Genomic DNA, 24,292 nt, shown 5'->3' on the forward strand with positions numbered 1-24,292 from the left:
TCAGAAGATGTCGAGCGCGTCGCCGTCCTTGCCGGTGGCGAGCATCCACAGCGGTTTCTGCGGGCCCTCGCGGCCGCGCGCCCTCGGCCTTCTGCCGTCTGGAGAGGATAAAATGAAAAATCAACCAATCAAAATACAAATCAATCAAACACACTCGTCCCTCGCCATATTCAGGGCGTCGCAGTTTTTTGGGGGATTATACTTCCGGTATATGAGGGATTATCGGCTACATTGCGAATTTTGCAGTGATTCTTTTTCCACAGGGACTGTCACTGCGGACTCCTGTAGCGCTAAACGCCAGCCAGGAGGAAACGCTGCGTTAAACACGGAGAACCTCCAAAGTTTGAGCTCATTTCCCACTTGATCGAGGGAAGCTAAAATGCAATTGAATATAGTCTACCACCACTAGTTCAAACGAAATGTAAGCCATAACAGGTGTTTTGGATAGAGGGAGGATGAAACAGCTGCCGGTGCCCTTTCGATGGATTTCTTGAACAAAATACAGCAAATAGGAGCACGTTGTTGCCGACGATCTCGACTGACGCCTTCACTCCGCGCGTGCGGCGGCTAACGCTAAAGCCGGTGAACAGCCGGCCCTTGGCGCGTCCTCGTTCGCTGACCTCCGCGCCACTCAACAGACCAAGCCCGCCTTTTAAAGGCACACGCGCAGTAATAGGGTGGCAGGCAGGTGTTCACGCGTCTCTCGGCTTGACTCCTGGGGCCCACGGCTCCTTTAGGGTGTCGGGCCACGGGGAGACAGGAGTCCCCCGCCCCCTTCCGGGCCTTGGTCTCCCCTCTCCTGACACCCTCGCCCGTTTTGGCGGGGTGCGACCTTCTCGGGTGGTAGCCAGCTCCTGCGTTGGGCCCCGTCGGTGGCTGGGGCCCCCGTGCGGGGGTGGCGAGGGAGGTGTTGGCAGCGGGGTGTGCTGGGTGAGGGTGGCGGGGGGATTGGGCGCGGAGATTGGCGGTCCGTTACCTTCGCCCCCTCCTTTGGGGAGTGGTCAGGGCCCTTCGTTCGAAGTGGGCCACCCTTCCTCAACGTGCCGGCTCAGCGACTCCGTCCACCAGTCGACTAAACTGTTCATTCACTGCTAAGTCCCATAGACACGCTATAGGCTTGAATTACTTGTGCTGGGACACCTCACAATAACGTAGGTTCTCTTAAGTGATCAACTCCCAGGTTCTTCCAGGTGTTCAGACACGACAGATGAATCCCACCGCACCGCCGCGCCGCTCGTCAGTAGCGCTGCCTTGCTCGTTTCCCCACATCCTGTCCTCACCGGGTGTCCCCCGTCCACAAATAAGAACATGATTTGACTTTTTTTTAACCGTACTTGTGGTGAAGTATCTACAAATGTTCACAGTTTGCTTGTTTGAAGGTTTATTTAAAAAAAACAAAAAAAAAAGAAAAAGTTTGGTTTAAGTCTGAGAGAGATTGGGTGATTTCCGAAGACGGAAAACATGGCGGCGCCCCTTGCGTCGATTTGAAAAAGCGGCTATTGCAAGATAACCTTTCTCTTTTTCAACGGCGGATGGTCGTCTTGTTCTTTTCTCTTTTCCTTCACTAGCTTCACGAGCAGCGGTAACTTGTGGAGAGCCACTTGGCATCCGCGCAGCTACGTCAACGCCAACTCGAATTCTGTTTCATTCTTTCCACTTTTGCTTCGACAGACAAACAAAACCGAACCGGAATGACTCCTCACTCCTATGTGTCTGCTTTCCTGCTCTGCTTGTTTCCACACACACTAAACACACAAGTTGCTCGAAACTCTTCTCGCGCACTACAAACAACCACCGCACACCATATGATCCCCTTGTCACCGTTTGCTTTTTATGTTCAGTGTTTTTCCGTTAGCCCGGCTTTGCCGTACTTCAATATAGGATCTCTTATCACCCTCTCTAAATAACATTGATCAACACCATACCAAAGAATCTCCCGAAAACTGTCCCAAAAACCAACAGAGAATGCATCGTACCAAATCTATTTAAAATGATGATACACGCAACGATCATACGCCGCACTTAACTTTAGTGTCATGGAATGTCAATGGCATTTGATCGCAGGCAAAGAGAAGAGAATTAAGATTATGGATGATACCACTAAACTTAAAACAGACCTCCTCCGATTCCAAGAAAGGCACCTTACTGAGTCAGCAGAAAAAGGCCTCATTGACTAATTTCACTCGCGTTATCTCGGCCTTTCGTAACTGTACACAAAGAGGAGTCTATAAAAGGCTAACGAGCTTTCCACAATCGTCCTTTTTTCACATGCTCTTTTCACATTTGTTAACTTGTCAGTCAACTCGACAATTATTATGGGAGGCGATTTTAACCTTATGCCAAATCCCCGCATAGATCGCTCAAATCTCAAAAATAGCAATCAGCCACAATGCTCCAATATAAGAGCAGTATAAGGACGACTTTGGTCTTGTTGACATGTGGAGCCGGAAAAACACGTACAAAAAGAGAATACGCCTTTTTCTCGTCGGTTCACCGCTCTTTCTCAAGAAGACATTTTGTTCCTTGAAACAATTCGGCAGCTCAAAGAATTACCCCCAAAATACGCCCGATCATCATCAGCGACCGTGCGCCAATTTCTCTCAATGGAAAAGTTGAATCGAGCCAACGTGCCGCTTTGACACGTCCCTATTGAAGGACCCGGATTTTGGTTCTTTCGCCAGGAAGGAACGGGATGAGTTTTTTTCCCATTCACCGACTCCCCAACCATATCCCCATCTCTGTTGTGGGAAACTGGGAAAGCTGTATTGAGAGGTTGGATCATATCACACTCTTCGTATAAAGAAAACAAAACAAGAACAAAAATTGGAAAATGGAATTGAGAAAAAAAAGTCAACACCTCACAGAAGAATACGCAATTCATCCGACAGATACGCTTACAAAACCAATTTCAAAAGGCAAAACATTCATTAGACATTATTTGATCAAAAGGAACAGATTTTCTACAACAACAGTTAAGATGCACTAAGTTTGACTACAGTAACAAATCAGGAAAATTCCTTGCGAACCAACGTCGGCGCAATCAAGAAAAGTCATTAATTACAGCCATTCAAGATTGCGGTGACTGAGAAATAAATGAAATTCTTGACAATTATTATAGCAGCTGATACGCATCTTCGAGCAACCCAGACCAAAAAGAAATTGCATTTTTTTATTAAGGATCTAAACATTCCTCAATTAAATACACACATTAAAGACAGCCTTGATGTTCCTTTAACCATCACAGAATTACATAACGCATTCAAAAACATGCAATCGGGACGAGCGCCTGGCCCGGACGGATTCCCCCTCGAATTCATTAAACATTTCTGGCCAATACTAGCGCCTCGATTTTTCAGAACAGTCAAGGAGATAAACGATAAAGGTCGAATTAGTAGAAGACAGCTTCAATTAAGTTATTACTAAAGTCAGGTAAAGACCCCACTCTCCCGGCTCATTATCGGCCCGTATCACTGATTAACGTAGATATCAAGATGATCTCGAAAGCCCTTGCAGCGAGACTTGAAAAGGTACTTCTGTCGATAATCCACTATGACCAGACAGGCTTCATTATCTAAGTGCTAGAGGACTCTGCATCTTTTTGCACTATTGTTTTTTGTCAATGTCTTTCTGTCCCCAAAGTGTTCTGTAAATTGACCGTCTGTCGTACTCGAGCGGCTCCGACGACCGGAGACAAATTCCTTGTGTGTTTTGGACATACTTGGCAAATCAAGATGATTCTGATTCTGATTAAAGGTAGCAGTTCCACAAATAATGTCAGACGTCTGTTAAATTGAATAAGCATGTCACAGCGTAAAAATCAAAACACAATCATCATGTCACTTGATGCAGAGAAAGCTTTCGATAAAGTTAACTGGGCTTTCCTGTTTGCAGTACTTCGCAAATTTGGCTTTGGAGATTCATTGATACACTACATTATACTACTACAACATTATACTGTTCGTCGAAAGCGACAGTCACCACAAATAGGATCACTTCACGAAGTTTTACATTACAAAGAGGAACCAGACCAGGATGTCCACTCTCACCAATGCCGAACCTCTTGCTGTCGCTATACGTCAGAATGCTAATATTTAAGGTATCATCAGCTCACTAGTGACAGAACACAAAATCAATCTACATGCTGATGATATTCTTCTTTACTTACAGGAACCCAAGTATTCTCTTCAGGCACTCTTCAATCTCATGAAAACACTTTCACAAATATCAGACTACTCGATAAACTGGACAAAATCAACAATACTCCCAAGAACAGCAAACTCATGGACTCCTGCAGATCAAATCCCAGATTACCCTATTCCATCCATCCATCCATCCATCCATCCATCCATCCATCCATTTTCTATCGCTTATCCGAGGTCGGGTCGCAGGGGCGGTAGCTTTAGCAGGGACGCCCAGACTTCCCTCTCCCCAGCCACTTCATCCATCTCTTCCGGGGGGATCCCGAGGCGTTCCCGGGCCGGCCGAAGGACGTGGTCTTTCCAGCGTGTCCCGGGTCGTCCCCGGGGTCTACTCCCGGTGGGACGTTCCCGGAACACCTCGCCGGGGAGGTGTCCGGGAGGCAACCGTATCAGATGCCCCAGCCACCTCATCTGGCTCCTCTCGATGCGGAGGAGCAGCGACTCTACTCTGAGATCCTCCCGGATGACCGAGCTTCTCACCCTACCGCTAAGGGACTCGATGTCCCCCGCCTCCCCCCGGAACATGAGCAAAGTTCTGTCGGAGGGGGGAGTCGAAACTCCTTCTGACAGTGGATTCCGCCAGACGTTCCCAGCGGACCCTCACAATACGTTTGGGCCCGCCACGTCGGACCGGCATCTTCCCCCACCGTCGGAGCCAACTCACCTCCAGGTGGTGATCGTTTGACAGCTCCGCCCCTCTCTTCACCCGAGTGTCCGAGACATCCGGCCGCAAGTCCGATGACACGACCACAAAGTCGATCATCGAACTGGGACCAAGGGTGTCCCGGTGCCAAGTGCGCGTGTGGACACCCTTATGCTTGAACATGGTGTTCGTTATGGACAATCCGTGATGAGCACAGAAGTCCAATAACAGAACACTTCCCGGGTTCTGATCGGGGGGGGGGGGGGGGGGGCATTCCTCCCAATCAGGCCCTTCCAGGTCTCATTGTCCTTGCCCACGTGAGCATTGAAGGCCCCCAGCAGAACGACGGAGTCACCAGCGGGAGCGCTCTCCAGCACCCCCTCCAAGGACTCCAAAAAGGGTGGGTACTCTGAACTGCTGTTTGGTGCAGAGGCACAAACAACAGTCAGGACCCGTCCCCCCACCCGAAGGCGGAGGGAGGCTACCCTCTCGTCCAGCTCAGCTGATTTAAGACGCTGGAATAACTTGCCCATATCACGACTGGGAAGAATAGCTACAATAAAAATGAAAGCCTTACCTCAAATCAATCATTTATTTTCAGTGATTCCATTTAAGCCCACATTCAAATGGTTTCAAACCTTAGATTCTTCTGTAATACATTTTTATTCAAAAATAAGAAAAATAGAACGAGTCCATCCACTCTTCAGAAAGTAAACAGGAGGGAGGCCGAAATGCTCCCAACTTGAAACATTATTATTTAGCCAACCAATTCCAATAGCTCATCAAATGGTTGCACCGCAGTGACGAGTGTGATTCTTGGCTAGAATTGGAACAAATACACTGCAACAACATCAAACTCCCAAAACTCCCATTTCTTTCCACAAGTCTTAAACACCATGAATGCTTCAAGAACCCAATCATCGCATCCAGATTAGAATCGACAGGATCTCAATTAGCTCCCAGTGTGTCATCATCCCGATTTTGAAATGAAGAATATACCCCCTTCCTTTTACTACATGGGAACAACATGGAATTGACCACCTACAACAACTATTTAACAATAATGTTTTTAGGACGCGTGAGGAACTGTTCCAAGAATTCCAAATAACAGGCGGAAACTTTCTTCACGACAACAAATTAAAAGCGGCATTAAAAAAAAAAAAAAAAGCATACCAACACTCCAGAGCACCCTCGAACTGCCGGAGTTTCCATCCATCCATTTTCTGAGCCGCTTCTCCTCACTCGGGTTGCGGGCCGATGGAGCCGATCCCAGCGGTCATCGGGCGGCAGGCGGGGTACGCCCTGAACCGGTCGCCGGCCAATCGCAGGACACATAGAAACAAACAACCATTCGCACTCACGTTCACGCCTACGGGCAGGATTCCACATTCCCCAATGTGGCGACTTAAGCATAATCGACCTCCGTCATAAATAGTCCCAATTGCTCGGCGCGTTAGCTAGCGCTAAGAAAACAATTCTATTCAACTGGAAAAAGAAACAAGCTATTAACATCAATCAGTGGCAAGATCTCATCATAGAATATATTGCGTTAGAAAACATATCAGCAGAACGAAAAAAATCAACGGCATATCCACGTCGGTAGCGGGTCGCCTTTCCTCGACATGCTAAATCGAGACTCTTGATTCCTTCGCCTGGGTGAGGTGAGCCTCTTCGCAAGGGTGAAAGTAAACTTTGTTGTTTTATTACTATTCTATTTATTTATTGTGTGGATGCTGAAAGGTGTGAAATTCACGCCTCGCGGGCTCGTATGTTTCTTGGGGAAATATTACCCGCGTTTCCCACAATTGCACATTTTACACCCCAGAAATTCCCATTCATTCCCAATGAAACTTTTAACAAAATACTTTCACATCATTCTCTTTCACTTTTCAAACATTCAGCTCATTCCGAGCTTCTTCAAAACACATTCCCGTATTCCCCACATTCCCATATGACCCACATTCCACATTTTTCACTCACATTTTACGATGTTAAAACACCCACATTCTCCCCCCATTCCACTCTATTCTGCCTCGGTGGCTCCCGCTTCCACACTTCCTCACCGATTCAAACCATTCCGCACCCCCCATATTCCCACATTACCCACATTCTGCACTGTGCAAGGCTAAAACACCCGCATTTTACCCACAATAACACGTTCTACATTATTTGGGTACATTTTCCTTATTCCTCAAGCGATTTGCACCGTTTCAACTTCTACGTGTTCAGCTCATTCGAGCCAACCCGTGAACAACTCCATCCATCCGTTTTCAACACCGCTTATCTTGGTTAGGGTCACGGGGCGCTGGAGCCCATCCCAGCTGACTTCGGGCGAACGGCGCATGACCCAAATGTTTCATTCTTGTGAATAATGTAATGATTGACTTCCCTCTCATCCTGTTTACAATTAGTGCTTTGTCTTTTGTTTTTGTTTCTCTCTCCCTTCTAGAAACTTTGTTCTGTTCGACCGATCAAGTCTGATTCTCAATGAAGCTCAATTCTAACACGGCGGCGGGAGCTTCAAAACTCCACGGTGACACAGTAAAACTGTTCTGCCATGAAAAAGGATACAGATCCTCCATTCTGCTTGACATAACAGCTAAACAGGACCAAAAAAAAAGAAAAGAAAGAAATGAAGTAAAAAGTCAACAACAACCGGGAAGTTTGACGATAATATTGGGAAAATGAAATCAAAAGTGGAAGATAAGGTTTGATTTGAACAAAGGTATTGGGACACGTAAAAGATTTGAGCTCAGGACCAAAGTATTGGAACACATTCAGGAAGCAAGATGTGGATTCAAATGTGGTGTCCGGAATAAAGCTTTTGGAATTGAGGATGAGAATCTCGTAACAAGTCGTTACGAGCCGAAAATTCGATGATGTGCCTTCTTGCCGTTTCGTGGAAATTGCTCGTGCGGTTTTGCTGTCATCCTGCTAACCAACAAAGATCAAAAGAGGATGTCTCGCACATGGGCTTTGATGAGGTAAGAAGTTGCCACCACTTAAAGCGGTAGTGTTCCCCCCGCCGCAAGTCTGTACAAATTTGGTATGATTGCGTTAACGGAAGACATATGAGGTCTGGCTGACGCCAAGCGCTATGAAATGAAATCTTCTCCGAAAGATCCTTCGACGAAAAAGTTTCACACTGACCGGAAACGTTCGACAAGCATTACTTGGACTTCAGAAAGAAGCTTTCAGTGCGTTTATGTGGAGACGGTGGAGCCGAACACTGCAACCGGATGCGCGGGCCAGGAATGGGAAAGGAAGGGAAACGTCAAAAGGAAAAAGAAGCAAGAAGAGATTGAAGGGAAAGAATGAAAAGGCAAAAAAGGAAAGGAGGAAAAGACAAGGACAAAAGGCAGCAAGAAAAGGAAGGGAAAAGGTCCAACCAACTAGGAAATTGAAAAAAAGGACCACTGGAGAAGCAAAAGGAGAAAATGAAAAAAAAAGGAAATGAAGGGAAAAGAAGGGAAAAGGAAAAGGACGTGAGGCAAAGATATTTTCTTCGCTCACAGTTGGATGAAGAAGAGACGCGTCAGCCGAGAAGTCGGCCGGATTGGTGAGATGCGATTGTGGTGAAGATGAAATTTGCTTGCCAAACATTTCGGGAGCTCCCAAGGAAATCTTAAGAGTCCCCCCAGAAAAAAAAAGAGAGAGCAACAAAATGTGAGGACGCCATGAAGAGCAAAAGAAGTAACATTTACAACTACAATTACAACAACACTAACAACACCTTCATTGAGTAGAAAAAGTCAACACAAGATCACAAGAGAACGACTTTCAACCCACGTGCGCCACATTACGTCCCCGCTGGCAATCAACGCCGGCGGACATCCCATGTGGTCGTGTTCAGAATCAGAATCAGAATCATCTTTATTTGCCAAGTGTGTCCAAAACACACAAGGAATTTGTCTCCGGTCGTCGGAGCCGCTCGAGTACGACAACAGACGGTCGATGGACAGAGAACGCTTTGGAGACAGAAAGACATTGAGAAAAAAACAATTGTGCAAAAAGATGCAGAGTCCTCCGGCACTTAGAGCAGTTCCAATGACTCATATTGCAATAGTCCGGCGCAATGACCATCGTGCAAAGAGCGCCGAGACTTCAAGGAGCGGATGCGGTTTCAAGTGACGAGTGGCGCGATCATCTGGGACGATGTCGGTTGTGCAAATGTTGCAGATACTCCACAGTCAGTGTGCAAATGGAGCAGATGCGACTCTGGCACGAGTGGCCGGTATATGCAAATAGTGCAGCGTGGCGAGACAACTACAGTGAGTGCACGAGTCATACGTCATTGGCCCCACACAAATGTGACAACCAACTCAAGTCAAAAAATTGCCAGCTTGTTGTCATGGAATTAGAGGTTAGCTGTTTAAGAAGTCGATCGCAAGAGGGAAGAAGCTGTCGGAATGTCTACTAGTTCTAGTTTGCGTCGATCGGTAGCGCCGACCTGAGGGAAGGAGCCGGAAGAGGCGGTGACCGGGGTGCGGACGGTCCGAGAGGATTTTGCACGCCCTTGTCTTAGTTCTGGCAGCGTGCGAGTCCTCGAGGGCGGGTAGGGGGGTACCGACAATCCTTTCGGCAGTTTGGATTGTCCGAACCAGACTGTGATGGCCGCCGTGTAGAACCGTCTCAGCGGCTCCGGCGGCAGGCCGTGCTTTCTCAGAAGCCGCAGGAAGTACGTCCTCCGCTGGGCCTTTTGGAGGACGGAGTCGATGTCGGTCGCCCGCTTCGGGTCCCGAGAGATTGGAATTCCCAGGAACTCGAAGGTCTCGACGGTTGACACGAGGCGGCCGGACGACGTGAGGGGCAGCCGTGGCGAAGGACGCCTCCCGAAGTCCACAAGTCCACTGAAGTCCACAATCATCTCTACAGTCTCGAGCGTGTTCGGCTCCAAGTTGTGTCGGCCGCACCGCAGCTCCACAGCTCGCCATGACGACCTGATGATGACGGCGAGCGACAAGCGCGTCGCTGCGGGGCAGCCGGCCCAAAAATTCCCTCGAGGACGAAATTTTGCGCACGGAGATTTTTGGATTTATTTTTTCATCTGCTGCGGAGATGCGCCTGCCCGTCACACGTCACGTCGACATTTTGGCCTTTCGAGCAAAAGTCTCGGATTTTCTTGCATGGCAACACGAGCGCACTCGAGGGCGGCTCGAGCTTCGAAGCGATACGAGCGTGTTATGGTGGCAGTAAACTGGATTCAACTCGCTCCGCGAAGCATTCTCGAAAAGCTGTTTAATGCCACTCCCAGCGGAAGTTGACTCTCAATCCAAACAGAAAACAACGTACAAGTTGTGTATTTCGCACGGCTGAACAACTTTGGCTTAGGAATGACCCTGCTAGCTTAATGCTAATGGAAAAGACCATAGACGTGCGAACGATGCGCATCAGTCGTTGGTTATTCACAAATGGTGCAGTAACACATGTAGCCAGAATATACAGTGGATAGGGACCGAGTCGTACCGCAAACAGCGAAAATCTGCGGGTAATTGATGGCCATTATAATTGCATTGGGGGGGAAAAAAAATCTACCCAAACAATTCTTGAATAAGCGGGGATATAATGCAAAGAAGCGTTTTGGGGCTCGGCTCCCAAATCTGAAAAAAGATTGAAAAAAAAACAAAACGTGACGAGCCGAATCCGCGGCAGCCAAACCGCGAGTATGCGGGGCTCCGCTGTATAACGATACTCACACGCATTTCTTCTTTATCCGAAAAAATACCCAACGATCATTCTTGCAGCTTCTTGAGAGTTGTGGCGACTCTTCGTTTGTCCGCATGATGACATTATGCCGCTCCCCCTGGTGGCCAAATCGCACACACCAAAAGGAGTCGCAATGAATTCGTCACAATGCAAGGAATTCTTGAATTCTTTACATTTTATTTAAATGTGTTACTCTCGATTTGTCCATTTTTTTCCTGTTTTCTTTTTTTGGTGTTCACATTGCTGCTGTTCTCGAAGACTTCTTGAAACATGTTTGGTGACATATAAACTGTTCTCTACCATTTTGTTATTGAAAGCGTTTGAAAGTCTCTCGCGTGGAATCTGTCTGTCGCTGCCGTAAAGGATTGCGGGTAGTACAGAATAGCTCCTTTCTTTTCGTAATGGTCGGTCAGGAGTAACCTGTGCTAAAAGTGGGTTAAAGGTTGCACGGAGGCACCTTTCAGGAGCATTTTTAGCATTCCAAGAACCTTCCCTAATCGCACTCAGATGGGAAAGGAAAGTGTGAGCAAGAAGGAGAATCTGAAGAGGCCCATTGATTCCTTTGGACAGGAATTTCTAAAATCTTCCTTGATTCTTTTCTTCCTTTTTGAGCGACCTTCTTGCCCATTTTCCTTACGTTACCGCTCAGTTCCATCTTCTGTCCTTATTCCTTCTTTTTTGCTTCCCTAATACAAAAGCTTCTGTAAAGCAATTGTCCTTCCTAGCAGTGACGATGAATGAGCACCAAAAACACATCGACTCACTTGAAACGAGGACATTTTGCGTTCTTACTTTCATTAAGCATTTTCTCTTTCTATTTTCAATTATTCATTTTTATTTTTATTTTCTTTCTTTTCTTGGCGATGTAACAGAGACGTAAAATTCTACTAGTTAACATCTAGCGCTTCACTCGTAGCACACAGATGTCAACTTGTGCACCATTTGGGCTCTCGAGTAACGTACTTTGTCCTTCATGAATGTCAGCAGTCATACTGGTAAGGACAAGAGCGTACTAGTACTTGAGCTGGACATCAAGGACATCAAATAAACGCTGAAGCCGTTTGAGCGTTTACTTAACTCGTTCACTGCCATTGACGGCTATATCCGTCAAATATGGATGTTAACCGCGAGGGCTGGCACTTTTAAGCAATCGCCTTCAACTCTCGCCTTTCCACTAAACCCCAAAAGAGTCGCACCGGTGCGCGATGGTGCTCTGTGGCGGTGATTACCAACCAGTGCGCCGTGAGAGCTCTTCTGGTGTGCCGCGGAAAAGGATCAACTTTCACTTAATTGGTCAGAATACTATTTATTTATTTTCACATCTTCATTGAATTTTGTAATATGTGTACATACATTCAACCGATAATCACAACAATCTAGCGTCGCACATCCGTCTAGTATACGGGATTCAAATTGGGAAGCAATTGGACAAAATCTCCGTCTTTGAAGGACACCCGGAAATGGCCAAAATGAGCCTAAATTGACTGCTTAAAACCAAAAATGGCAGACTTCCTGTGTCTTTTTGAGCAGGGCTTCTTCAGACGTTTTTGTGGATCTACTCAAGTATATGACTTGTACTAAATTGTATGTTGCTAAGTCCAACTGAATTCAGGGGCTGAATTTGACAAGAAACTAGTTTGTTGTGGAAGGACCCCTGGAAATGGCTTCCAATTGACAGATCTGCTGAGTATTTTCAGACATGGCTTCTTGAAGCTTTTTTGTGGCTCCACCCATGATAGACACACGTACCAAATTTCGTGTTGCTAGGTGAAACCAGTTTTGCAGCTGGATTTCCCCCCAAATCAGACGTTTGATCTTTTAGGAAGCCCTTGCAATGGCCCGAATGACCGCAAAATGGCGTCAAATTGACAGTCTTTTCAGGCACCATGGCTTCTTGAGACTTTTTTATGGTTCACCTACTTATGGCATTGCTTACGAAATTTCGTGTTGCTCAGTTGGACCGACTTTGTGGGCAGAATTTTCCAAAGATTCCAGGAGGGCGTCCCATTGCGTCGTGTTCAACACGGTCAACACCGGACAGACTTGCTCTGGATTTATGGCTGAGATTTTCCAGTGGGCCCCAAGTGGACTCATTACATCCTAAAGGTCTCCGTGAGTTGGATCCAGATGTTAGCGCTCGCTCTTGGCACACGCCCTCCTTTGACAAGAGTGAAACCAGTGCGTTGTTCATCTAAACTGCGTCTTTACGTCAGTGCAATTGGAAACCCCTCCTGGTCGCTTTGATAGAAGGGAAACGCGGCAGTCAGCAGCACCGGTCAATACGTGGGATGTTTACAAAATGCTTCTCTCCGTGACGTGCAAGCGCTCACAGCAGACAATGAGGCGCTCGAAAGCGGCCACGCCGGCCTGAAGCCGCACGTCGCCATTGCACCGGTTAAGTGCTGATAAGAACGAAGGCGCTCGAGTATTTTGAGAGAAGGGGAGGAGCGAATCCTGCACGCTGGCAAAGTGCGTCAATGGACGGCGTATGAGCCATGCAAAAAAAACAAAAAACGATGCAATTCAGTACTACATAGTTCAGCAAATATTAAGAAACAAATCTCGGAATTCACTTTACAAGGTCTTTAAGGTTTGAAAGAAATCTCGAATATAATTCGATACGAACTGATATGAAGTGAAGCGTAGTCCCCTTCGCCCTCCCTCCTCTCGCTTGGGAAACCTTCTGACCTTCAGGGCACCTCCTCTTCATCCTGCACCTCCTGGTCTCGCTCTGCGACGGGCAGCCGGTCCGATCGGGGCCGGGCGCCTCTTTGGGGGCGGCGCTCCCCCGCGTCCGGGTCCGTCGTCCCCACCTGAAGCCGCAGGGGGCGCCGTCTCGGAGGCAGACGCTCCACACGCTCCACCCTGACAGCGGAGTCGAGACGCACTCGTCTGATGTGAACGGAAACAGAAAAAGGCGGCAAGGACAGTCAGCCGTGCCGTCTGCGAAAGCGGCACGCGAGTCATACGATGCGGGGGCTCTCCTGGCCGTTCGAGAGGCATTATCTACGGGAGGCCCGGCCGAGCGTGTTTTCGATCAACGGTGCCCCGCGCGGGCGTTGCTCACCGAGACATTCGCCGTCGTGTGCGAAGGTTCGTGTGGGACAGACGCTCAGGCAGCGGCCGTTGTGGAGCGGGAAGCCCGACTTGCACTGCGTGCAAAAGTCCAGACTGAAGCAGTGCTCGCAGTTGACAGAGCGACACTCTGGAGACACGAAGGACGACAAGTCACAGTGTCGGGTTAATATGCGACGTCGCCCCACGACCTCGCAAATTTCAAGACTTTTCTTTTTTGTTTTTCTTTTGTTTCTGGGGTTTCGCAGTTTGAGTCACCTTTCCACACTGGAACAAATGGAAATGCCATTTATCCATTCCAGCCTGTGTGTGTGTGTGTGTGTGTGTGTGGGGGGGGGGGGGGGGGGGGGGGGGGGTGACCCGTTTTTGTAATAAGAACAGTATAAAAACATACGACACTTCACTTTCACATCACTTAATGTTCTTCACGCTTTGCTACTCTTTCCATCTCCATTTTTTTCATGGACAGATGAAAATGATTTTAGTGCCCTTGGTTTGCGTTCGAGCCTTTTCCCCCTCCTCCTGCTTCAGTATACAATAATCCTTCGTTTATCGCAGGGGTCACCTTCCTGACCACCCCTGCAATAGAAGGGATCCACAAAGTAGCGACCAAGTATTTATTGGACATCCCCAATTCCAATGAAGTTGGGACGTTGTGTTAAACATAAATAAAAACAGAATACAATGATTTGCAAATCATGTTCGACCTACATTTAATTGAATTCAAACTGATCAACTTGATTGTTTTGAGCAAATAATCATGAACTTAGAATTTGATGGCGGGCCTGTTCTGTTGAGTGACGTGGAAGTGAGCGAATGAGGAAGAACAGATGGTCAGCTGCTTACTGGCTTTAGCGTTAGCCGCTTTGTGTGAAAAATGACGACGTCAGTTGCATCTATTGGCAGTTGGACAAGAATGTGCTTGTTTACTGTATTTTATAACCGTTTGTTCAATAAAGCGATTAAAGCGTCCTCCCTCTATCCAAACCACCTGTTATTAACCACAATTTATTCCGACTAGTGGTGGGAAGCTATTTTCAATTAGCTGATGATGTTTATTTTACCAGAGACGTGCAGTTGCGTAATGTAAGCCTGTTGTGCTTTGCAATCGGCACATTGCGCTTTAGCTTCTTTTATCAAGTGTGAAATGATCCCAAACTTTGGACATTCGTCCTCTCTTATAAACGTACTGCTCTGCAGTACCAGACCATGTGGATAAAAAAAAAAAAAAAAAAAAAATCTGTGATGTAAATACGAAAAAAAATAAAATCTCGATGCAATGAACTTGCAAAATGTGACCCGCTATATACATATATACATATCGTAGAAATAGTAGGCTTATTCTGCTTTGCCAAGTCGACCACGCGCACACCCCGCTCGTGTTTTTCTATGATTTCAAGCTTGAATTCAGTGGACATCATTCACTTCTTCTTGACAACCCGTGCTTCGGACAAAGACATTTGGCAAAAGACCTGCACAAAAACAACAACAACAACTGAAAATGCCATCACAAACCACAGATACTTGTGCAGTACTGCAAGTCACCACGTGAACTGATGGTGGCTGATGATGTGAAATTCGCTGCCACCATCTAGTGGCGGAGCATTGTAAATCCAAAAAATCGGCCTGTAACTTGAAAAACTGCTAAGTTAGAAGCAAATGGAAATTTCGGGTTGCATGTCTTCAGTGCAATATCTCGTTTCGCCACAACATGCCAGGCAGCACTGAGCTCAACTGGAAGAGATGCAGACTAATTAAGAGCGAGAAGAAGAGGCAGAGAAGGTCCCCAACTAGAAACTCTGTTGTTGCCGCAGAGCAGAGAGAATATGTGGCTGAGACTATTATTGTATGGTCCGTTCGTACGTGTTGGGGTCCAAATCCCGGCCTGGCCTGTGTGACATTTACATGTTCTCCCCGTGCCTGCGTGGCTTTTCTCCAGGTACTCCGCTTTCCTCCCACATCCCAAAAAACATGCGTGCGAGGTTGATTGAAGACTCTAAATTGCCCGAAGGTGCGAATGTGAGTGCGAATGGTAGTTTGTCCATATGTGCCCTGCGATTGGCTGGCGACCCCCGCCTCCCGGAAACGCTTTCGACCGGGACAGGCGCCGGCACGCCCCCGACCCGCGTGAGGAGAAGCGCTCCCGGAAATGGATGGGTGGATCAATGCTAATTTTGGTTAGCTCGTCTCTGGCGTTTCACAGGGTAAATGAGCTTTAAGATAGCACATTTTTGGTTTTATGTGGTTTGGATGAACATGTCGGTGTTGAAATACACATTTTTGCATTCTCATTTGTATCACTTTTCTAGGAAGCTTTAACTGGGAGCAAAATAAATAGCTTAAAACAAGAACGCCTTGCCTCTAATTTGGAGAACTGCGCAAGCCACTTTTCCTTTTTTCTTTGTCTCTTCAAAGTGATGTTATACGTTAGTTTCCCATGCCTTGGCAGTGAAGGAGTAAGAACCGCCGTTACGGAGCTCTGAAATAATGGCTTCATGTGACTTTAAGTGCATTTAAAGGGTGTGGATGGGCAAAATTAGATAAAAAAAATGATAAGTATGGGCTGACTATACACTTAAAAATATTCTCTCCCCCCCCCGACCGTTTAAGAGCGTTCCCATGCGACGTTTTAATAAAAGCTCTGTGCCACTCTTGTTCACGGTATGCTTGGGAATGTCTCCTGACGTCGTCACGGCGACGCTCTCCGAGGCTTCGGAAGCTCTCTGAGGACCCGGATGCCACTCGGGGAAACGGCTGTCCTTTCATTTGCGTCACTTTAGTCGCAAAACGCTGACATTTTCACATCCTTTTTACGCGCGACATGTAATTATGTCGGCGTTCGGACATTTAGGCCCGGCCCCGTTAGTTCTTTGGCCTGTTGGAATCCATTTTGTTGACTGAGTTCAACGACAAACAATACCAAAAGGTTGAACGCCCCCAAAAGTCCCACAGTTTGAAGTTCCGCCCAAAAACGTTGCGGAAAATCGAAAACATCAATTTGAAACCTCGTTCTCAAAATTCATAAGACTCGAGCTCAGCGTTTTGCGCTTTCTTTTCCGGCTGTCATCGGGCAGCAGGCGGGTTACACCCTGAACCGGTCGCCAGCCAATCGCAGGGCACATACAAACAAACAACCATTCGCACTCACATTCACACCTACGGGCAATTTAGAGTCGTCAATGAACCTAGCACGCATGTTTTTGGGATGTGGGAGGAAACCGGAGTGCCCGGAGAAAAGTGCCGTGACGGCGGCCGGGGAAGAGTCGCGATTAGCGGAGGACCCGTTGACGTTGAACGTGCAGAGGAGCGTCGTAAATTCGAAACGTCGAAGGTCGAGTGCGTCGTAACTCGAGGACTTCCTATATATATATATATATATATATATCTATGATGAATTTTAAATATAAAAGTATTCATAATTTATTAATATAGTTTATAATTATAATCAATTCTTAAACAAAATATATTGTTAAATCAATGTCCTGTAAATGTAGTTTGTTCATAATTGTTTTTTTATTTTCTGATGGACAAGGAATTAAGGATTAATACAAAATTAAGGAATAATACAAAATTCCGAAATTTTAGGAGAAAAGCCCCAGCTACATTAATGCAAAAAATATTACTGGAATGTAATTTGCCCTCCCCTCAGTTAATGGTCTATTTGTTTTTAAAAGATGCCAGGTCAGTCGTACAAACATGGTATGTTATGTAAGTCTACGATGTTATTACGTTAGTGCATAATATTATCGTGATGTGACTGTTATGCGGCGTACGTACTGAAGCATCGGTTGACCTCGCGCGCCCGTTGCCCGAAGAATCCTTCGGGGCACGCATGCACGCAGGTACCGTGCTGCGACGTGCCGTCCCGGCGCAGGAACAGGAACAGGCGCTCGGCGCAGCGCACGCAGCCGTTGTCGCGGGAGCACTCCTCGCAGTTCCGACAACCTGCCGACCGATCTTGCTGAGCTGGGGGAAAGGAAAAAAAAGCAGAGGAAAACCGCGCTAAAACATCTTTTTGCCCGTTTACATGAACACAAGATGTCAACATCTGTCTGTCATTCACACACAGCTGGAAGCCATCTTAACATCTGCCCGTCCATTCGCACGGACACAATGAAAACATCTTTCCATAAAAAGGAAAATCAGACGCGACGCATCTAATATACGGCCTCATTCCAAGACGCTCTGAGGTCTGCGTTAGTCGACTCCCGCTCGGCAAATTACGGGAACGCCGTCAGCCCCGGGAGAATTCCGGCCTGCCGTCGTCTGCGGTAGACTCGCGCGTCCGCGGACCGGATAGACGACACCCGAACGGGACGTTTGCGTGCGTGTGTCAGAAAATCCGCTTTGTGACAACATGCGACTCGTCGTGGCGGCTTTTTGGACAAAACCCGACTCTGCGGCCACACGTGATTTGCTGTCTGCCGACAAAAACGGCAGCGCGGCACGCGACATCACACGGCCGACGCAGACCCGATGCCGAACGAGGACCGGTCGGGGGAGCCCGGAGAAGCCCTTAACCTCATAAATTTGTCATTTTTAAAATGGAGGAGGCCCATAACGTCATAACGGGCCCATAACATATAATGAAAGTCCTGAACTTTTGGCTAATAACGTAATAACTTCCTACGTCAGTGGCTGATTAGGACTTTATTGGCCTGGTTAAAAAAAAGACGCTTTACAATTTCACGCATTCATCATTCACTCCACAGTCACACCCCGGTGGGGGTATGCTACTCGTGTAGCCACGCCCGCAGGGGGCAGTGTGACGGAGGCGCGGCTGCCGTTCTGCACCAATGGTCCCTCCGACCGCCACCAAACATCCAACCGCATTCATTCCTTCTAAAAAACATATAACGCAATCATAAAGTCAAACCACTTTGTTTTTGGATATGCACGAACTGTGAAAATGCGTTCGTTACTCTTGCGCTCCCTCAGTCCATGATCCGGACTCAACAAGGTTCAACAAAGTTCATCAGTTGGAACATGAAACCGGGGTCTCCTCCCGGTGGGACGTGCCCGGAACACCTCACCGGGGAGGCGTCCGAATCAGATGCCCCAGCCGCCTATGCGTGGACGGCACGTAATGGCAACAACCGTCTGTCAATTCACATACAGTAACCCGCCCGACTTAGCGGCGGTTACGTTCCAGACTCCGCCCCCGCCCCGCCCCGCCCCCCACAATAAGTGAAATCCGCGAGAGAGAAATAGCCTATTTATATACACCCTTGGCATCTTTGAACACTTTTTAAACAATACAAACAGAAACATATTGTACAAAGAATACAAAGAGAACAGAGTAACAACTGTAATAACGGTTACAAACAAAAAAATCTGCGACACGGCGTTCACCGCTATATAGCGGAAAGATTACTGTCCATTTCCTGTCAAATAAAAGCAAGTCCAAGTGGATCCCTGATGAGCGGGTTTGTACGTTTGACTGTTCGGAGATTCCCAATGAGCGGTTAAGACCAACAGGTGCCAATGTGGTGGAAACACAGACAGTTCTTGAGACTTTCGAGTGGTTGACCCCAAAATGTGAACGTTGTGTAGAACAATAAATAGGATGCAAACATGGAACATTGATAGTGTCGAGAATAGTCAATATGATCACGTTCGATTTGATGTCGCATGTCCAAATATGTGTTTCCAAATATGGTCAATTCTCATATTTTTCCCACAAATCGATACTGTTGGTCTGTCCACGTCATCTGTTATTTGTATGCATTATTAATTATTCAGAACTAATCTATTAACTCTGTTGAACGCTCGACTGACTGAGAAATGACGGAAAACTCCGCCTCCTCCCTCAGTCTGCGGGAGCTGTGCAACATTGTCGCCTCAAGATTGAACGCACATTTCTGCCTGGGACACCTCACCGGGGAGGCGTCCGAATCAGATGCCCCAGCCGCCTCATCTGGCTCCTCTCGATGCGGAGGACCAGCGGCTCTACACTGAGATCCTCATCCTCATCAAGACCGGCATCTTCCCCCCGCCAAAAAAAAACAAAAAAAATGGATGATGTGAGAACCAGAGGTCGAAGAGGTTAATTTGTTGTTGGAAGTCTCCAGCGGACACGACAAAGTAGGTTGAGGGAGGACGAGAAGGTCAAAAAAAGTCAAATTGGGGTTGAAAACCTACAACATACGCGTCGAGTCGGTATTTCCCAACCGTGTTCGAGCCAAGGCACATTTCGTCGTCGCAGCCGGATGGAATTATTTATTTTTTTAAATCATGTGCCGTTGCACACCAACATCCGCACCAGCCCAAAATCCTCTTCAATCCATAATTTATTACGCCTTCATTGATCAAAGTGCTAAGACACCCTCCGTCCTTTAATACAATTCACAAATGCAAACGACTGTGGTTACATTATCTCCACAAAATCTTTTCCAAGGTCTTGGAGCCATGCAATAAATAAAATTTGGGTTGAATCAGCAGTGTAACCGGCGGAATTTAATCTGCACGCACTTCATGGCTGATGAGTGCGCGCTGCATTACAGCGATCCATTTTTAACAAAACAAGCTTCTTCACATGCATCTAACCTAAATATTTTTGGTCGAAAAAATATCCGGACTTTCAATCTTGATCAATCTTTTTTCCATCCATCCATTTTCTACCGCTTATCTGAGGTCAGGTCGCGGGGGCAGCAGCTTTAGCAGGGACACCCAGACTTCCCTCTCCCCAGCCACTTCGTCCAGATCTTCCGCGGGGGTCCCGAGGCGTTCCCAGGCCAGCCGAAGGATGTAGTCTCTCCAGCGTCTCCTGGGTCGTCCCCGGGGTCTCGTGCCCGGAACACCTCACCATTCAAATCAGATGCCCCAGCCACCTCATCTGGCTCCTCTCGATGTGGACGAGCAGCGGCTCTATTCTGAGCCCCTCCCGGATGACCGAGCTTGTCACCGGACAGCCTGCGGAGGAAGCTCATTTCGGCCGCTTGTATCCGGGATCTCGTTCTTTGGGTCACAGCTCGTGACCATAGGTGAGGGGAGGAACGTAGATCCACCGGTAAATTGAGAGCTTCGCCTTTCGGCTTAGCTCCTTCTTTACCGCGACGGACCGATACAAAGTCCGCATCACTGCAGACGCCGCACCGATCCGCCTGTCGCTCTCCCGTTCCGTTCTTCCCTCACTCGTGAACAAGACCCCGAGATACTTGAACTCCTCCACTTGGGGCAGAATCTCATCCCCGACTTGGAGAGGGCACGCCACCCTTTTCCGACCGAGGACCACGGTCTCAGATTTGGAGGTGCCGATTCTCATCCCGGCCGCTTCACACTCGGCTGCGAACCGCTCCAGTGAGAGTTGGAGGTCACGGCTTGATGAAGCCAACAAAACCACATCATCTGCAAAAAGCAGAGATGCAAAACTGAGGCCACCAAACCGGACCCCCTCTACGCCTCGGCTGCGCCGTGAAATTCTGTCCGTAAAAGATATGAACAGAATCGGCGACAAAGGGCAGCCTTGGCGGAATCCAACCCTCACCGGGAACGAGTCCGACTTACTGCCGGATATGCGGACCAAACTCTGACTCCGGTCGTACGGGGACCGAACAGCCTGTATCAGGGGGTTCGGTACCACATACTCCCGAAGCACCCCCCACAGGACCCCCCCGAGGGACACGGTCGAACGCCTTCTCCGAGTCCACAAAACACATGTAGACTGGTTGGGCGAACTCCCATGCACCCTCGAGGACCCTGGCAAGGGTGTAGACCTGGTCCACTGATCCACGGCCAAGACAAAAACCACACTGCTCCTCCTGAATCTGAGATTCGACTTCCCGACGGACCCTCCTCTCCAGCACCCCTGAATAGACCTTACTAGGGAGCCTGAGGAGCGTGATCCCCCTGTAGTTGGAACACATCCACCACCAACCACTTTACGGCCACAGCTCCGGTCGGCCGCCTCAGCAATGGAGGTACGGAACATGGTCCACTCGGACTCGATGTCCCCCGCCTCCCCCGGAACATGAGGAAAGTTCTGTCGGAGGTGGGAGTCGAAACTCCGTCTGACAGGGGATTCCGCCAGACGTACCCACCAGACCCTCACAATACGTTTGGGCTTGCCACGTCGGACCGCCATCTTCCCGCACCATCGGAGCCAACTCACCGCCAGGTGGTGATCGGTTGACAGCTCCGCCCCTCTCTTCACCCGAGTGTCCGAGACCTGCGGCCGCAAGTCCGATGACACGACCACAAACTCGATCATCGAACTGCGACCTAAGGTGTCCTGGTGCCAAGTGCATGTGTGGACACCCTTATGCTTGAACATGGTGTTCGTTATGGACAATCCGTGACGAGCACAGAAGTCCAATAACAGAACACCGCTCGGGTTCTGATCGGGGAGGGCCGTTCCTCCAAATCACGCCCTTCCAGGTCTCGCGGTCATTGCCCACGTGAGCATTGAAGTCCCCCAGCAGAATTATGGAGTCCCCAGCGAGAGCGCTCTCCAGCACCCCCTCCAAGGACTCCAAAAAGGGTGGGTACTCTGAACTGCTGTTTGGTGCATAGGCACAAACAAACCAACCCCACCTCTCGAGAGGACTGGTACCAGAGCCCAAGCCGTGCGTGGAGGCGAGTCCGACTATACCTCGTCGGAACTTCTCGACCTCACACACCAGCTCGGGCTCCTTCCCTGCCAGAGACGTGACGTTCCACGACCCTAGAGCCAGCTTCTGTAGCCGGGGATCGGATCGCCAAAGTCCCCGCCTTCGGCCACCGCACAGCCCGCACTGCACCCGACCCCTATGCCCCTCCCACAGGTGGTGAGCCCACGGAGAGGGGGACCCACGTCACCCTTTCGGGCCGTGCCCGGCCGGGCCCCACGGGTGCAGGCCCGGCCACCGCGCGCTCCCCTTCGAGCCCCACCTCCAGGCCTGGCTCCAGAGGGGGCCCCCGTTGACCCGCGTCCGGGCAAGGGAAACATTCACAGTCCATTTGCTGTCGTCATCGTAAGGGGTCAATCTTTTTTCCCATGATCAAAATCCCACACAGCTCCCGCAGGGTGAGGGAAGAGGCGGAGTTTTACGACATCTCTCAGACAGGTTGAAGAGAGTTCATAGAGTTGTTCTCAAACTATATTCAACACTTCAAATTGGTCTACAATGTGTCAAAAATAACAGACAACATGGGGACAGACCAATGGTAGAGAGTTGTGAAAAAAATATTTGGACAGACAAAGTTTCCACCCAACAGCGATGGATAAATATATAATGTCATTAATAATGGAAATACAAATAAATGTAAAATGTATAAATAGGAATGAACGTATAATGTAATCATGTAATTTATATCGGATACATGTTTTAGTTCAATGAATACTTTTAGGACCAATGAAGTGAAATTGGATCATTTTCCACAGGTGGTGAAGAATAACTGCATCTAACGCATGTTTGATGTTGCTGAAGAGGACTGCGAAAGTCCACTAGGAGACGTCAAATTGTTGTCAGGATCAAGCTAACGTATTCACCAAAGCAGGTTTTGGGATGACGGCGGTGTTGAGTACTGACTACCGTTTGAAGCCTCCAAAGTACACGCATCGTGCTCAGGACGACGATGACAGTCTACCGGAAGAAGCCCAAATTTTTGTCCCCAATGTGTACATTCAAGTTTGTTTCGGAAGACGACGGCAGTCCAACCTTTGAAATCAAATCGTTTGCTCCAACGATTATCAGGGAGTCGAATCGATTACGATCGGACTGACAAGCGGAACAGTCCGGTTGGGATCGATTCAGTCCCCTGAGAATGAAAGGACCTGGGCGAAGGAGGATATTCACAGGCGTGTTTCCAAGTACGCACAGGTCATAGTAGCACGATGAAATACAATTTGACAATGGTCGCATCGAAGCAGATCTGGGAGCACTCGACAATGCACCAGTTGAAATGAAATTGTTTCCTACTATTTGCACATTAAAGCATGAAACTGTCCAATCAAATTGTTTCTCATAATGTACACGTAATAGTATGTTTAGGAGGACAATGGCTGAAACAAAATTGCTGTTCAAAGTCCACATTTTGGAGGACTCGAAAATCCACCAGGAGAAGAAGTCCAATGTGGTCAGTATCAATCCTGCAATACATCAAAGCAGGTTTACACAACAATGTTCAAAGTCCACAATCCACTCATCAAAATACTTTTAGGAGAAAGACAAACGTCTCGTAGAATTGTTGTTGCCTCCGACGTATACATCAAAGCAGGTTTTGGAGGACCAAAGTCTACACATCCAAATTGCGCCTGCGTACTCACCGTCCGGCCGGCCCTGGCTCCCGATGGTGTCGCAAAGCAAAGACATCGCAAGGGCGACGAGTGGCAAACGCATTTGGGCTCCTGGCAGGTGGCCGCCTTCAGAGCCGGGCTGCCGACATCGGCGGGAAAGTCCGCACCGGGGGACCGTGCGCTTCCACAATTACAAGAAGACCGGGAAGATGAAGGGATGGAGCAGGTCCAGAGAAGAGAATAGGGGCTTATCTGTTCTTTGTCCAAGTTCACCTGAGGGGAAAGAGGGAGCTTGGAGGAGCTGGATGGAAGTTTCCTCCCGTCTGGAAACTCTCCGGGAAACGTCGCCACTTAACAGCTGGCAGCTTTCGCCATGAACGAGCTGCTCTTATTCTCCAGTCATCTTTAACCCTTTCCAGGGCCGTAAGTGCTTCCATATTTGCAGCGTGATCT

The 24,292-nt window shown here is 48.3% G+C and overlaps 1 protein-coding gene across 1 annotated transcript; it reads right to left on the bottom strand.

Annotated features, from left to right (window-relative positions):
- On the bottom strand, nucleotides 1-24,070 carry rspo4 (R-spondin 4). Its single transcript, XM_061687543.1, has 6 exons — nucleotides 23,870-24,070; nucleotides 17,401-17,589; nucleotides 13,616-13,753; nucleotides 13,237-13,440; nucleotides 621-926; nucleotides 1-98 (listed from the first exon to the last, which is right to left on the bottom strand). The coding sequence occupies exons 1-6, from the start codon at nucleotides 23,940-23,942 to the stop codon at nucleotides 1-3; spliced, it is 1,008 nt and encodes a 335-aa protein (XP_061543527.1). The 5' UTR covers nucleotides 23,943-24,070.
- Nucleotides 24,071-24,292: the final 222 nt, after the last annotated feature.

Source organism: Phycodurus eques, chromosome 10, assembly GCF_024500275.1.
Source record: "Phycodurus eques isolate BA_2022a chromosome 10, UOR_Pequ_1.1, whole genome shotgun sequence".
Lineage (NCBI taxonomy): Eukaryota > Metazoa > Chordata > Actinopteri > Syngnathiformes > Syngnathidae > Phycodurus > Phycodurus eques.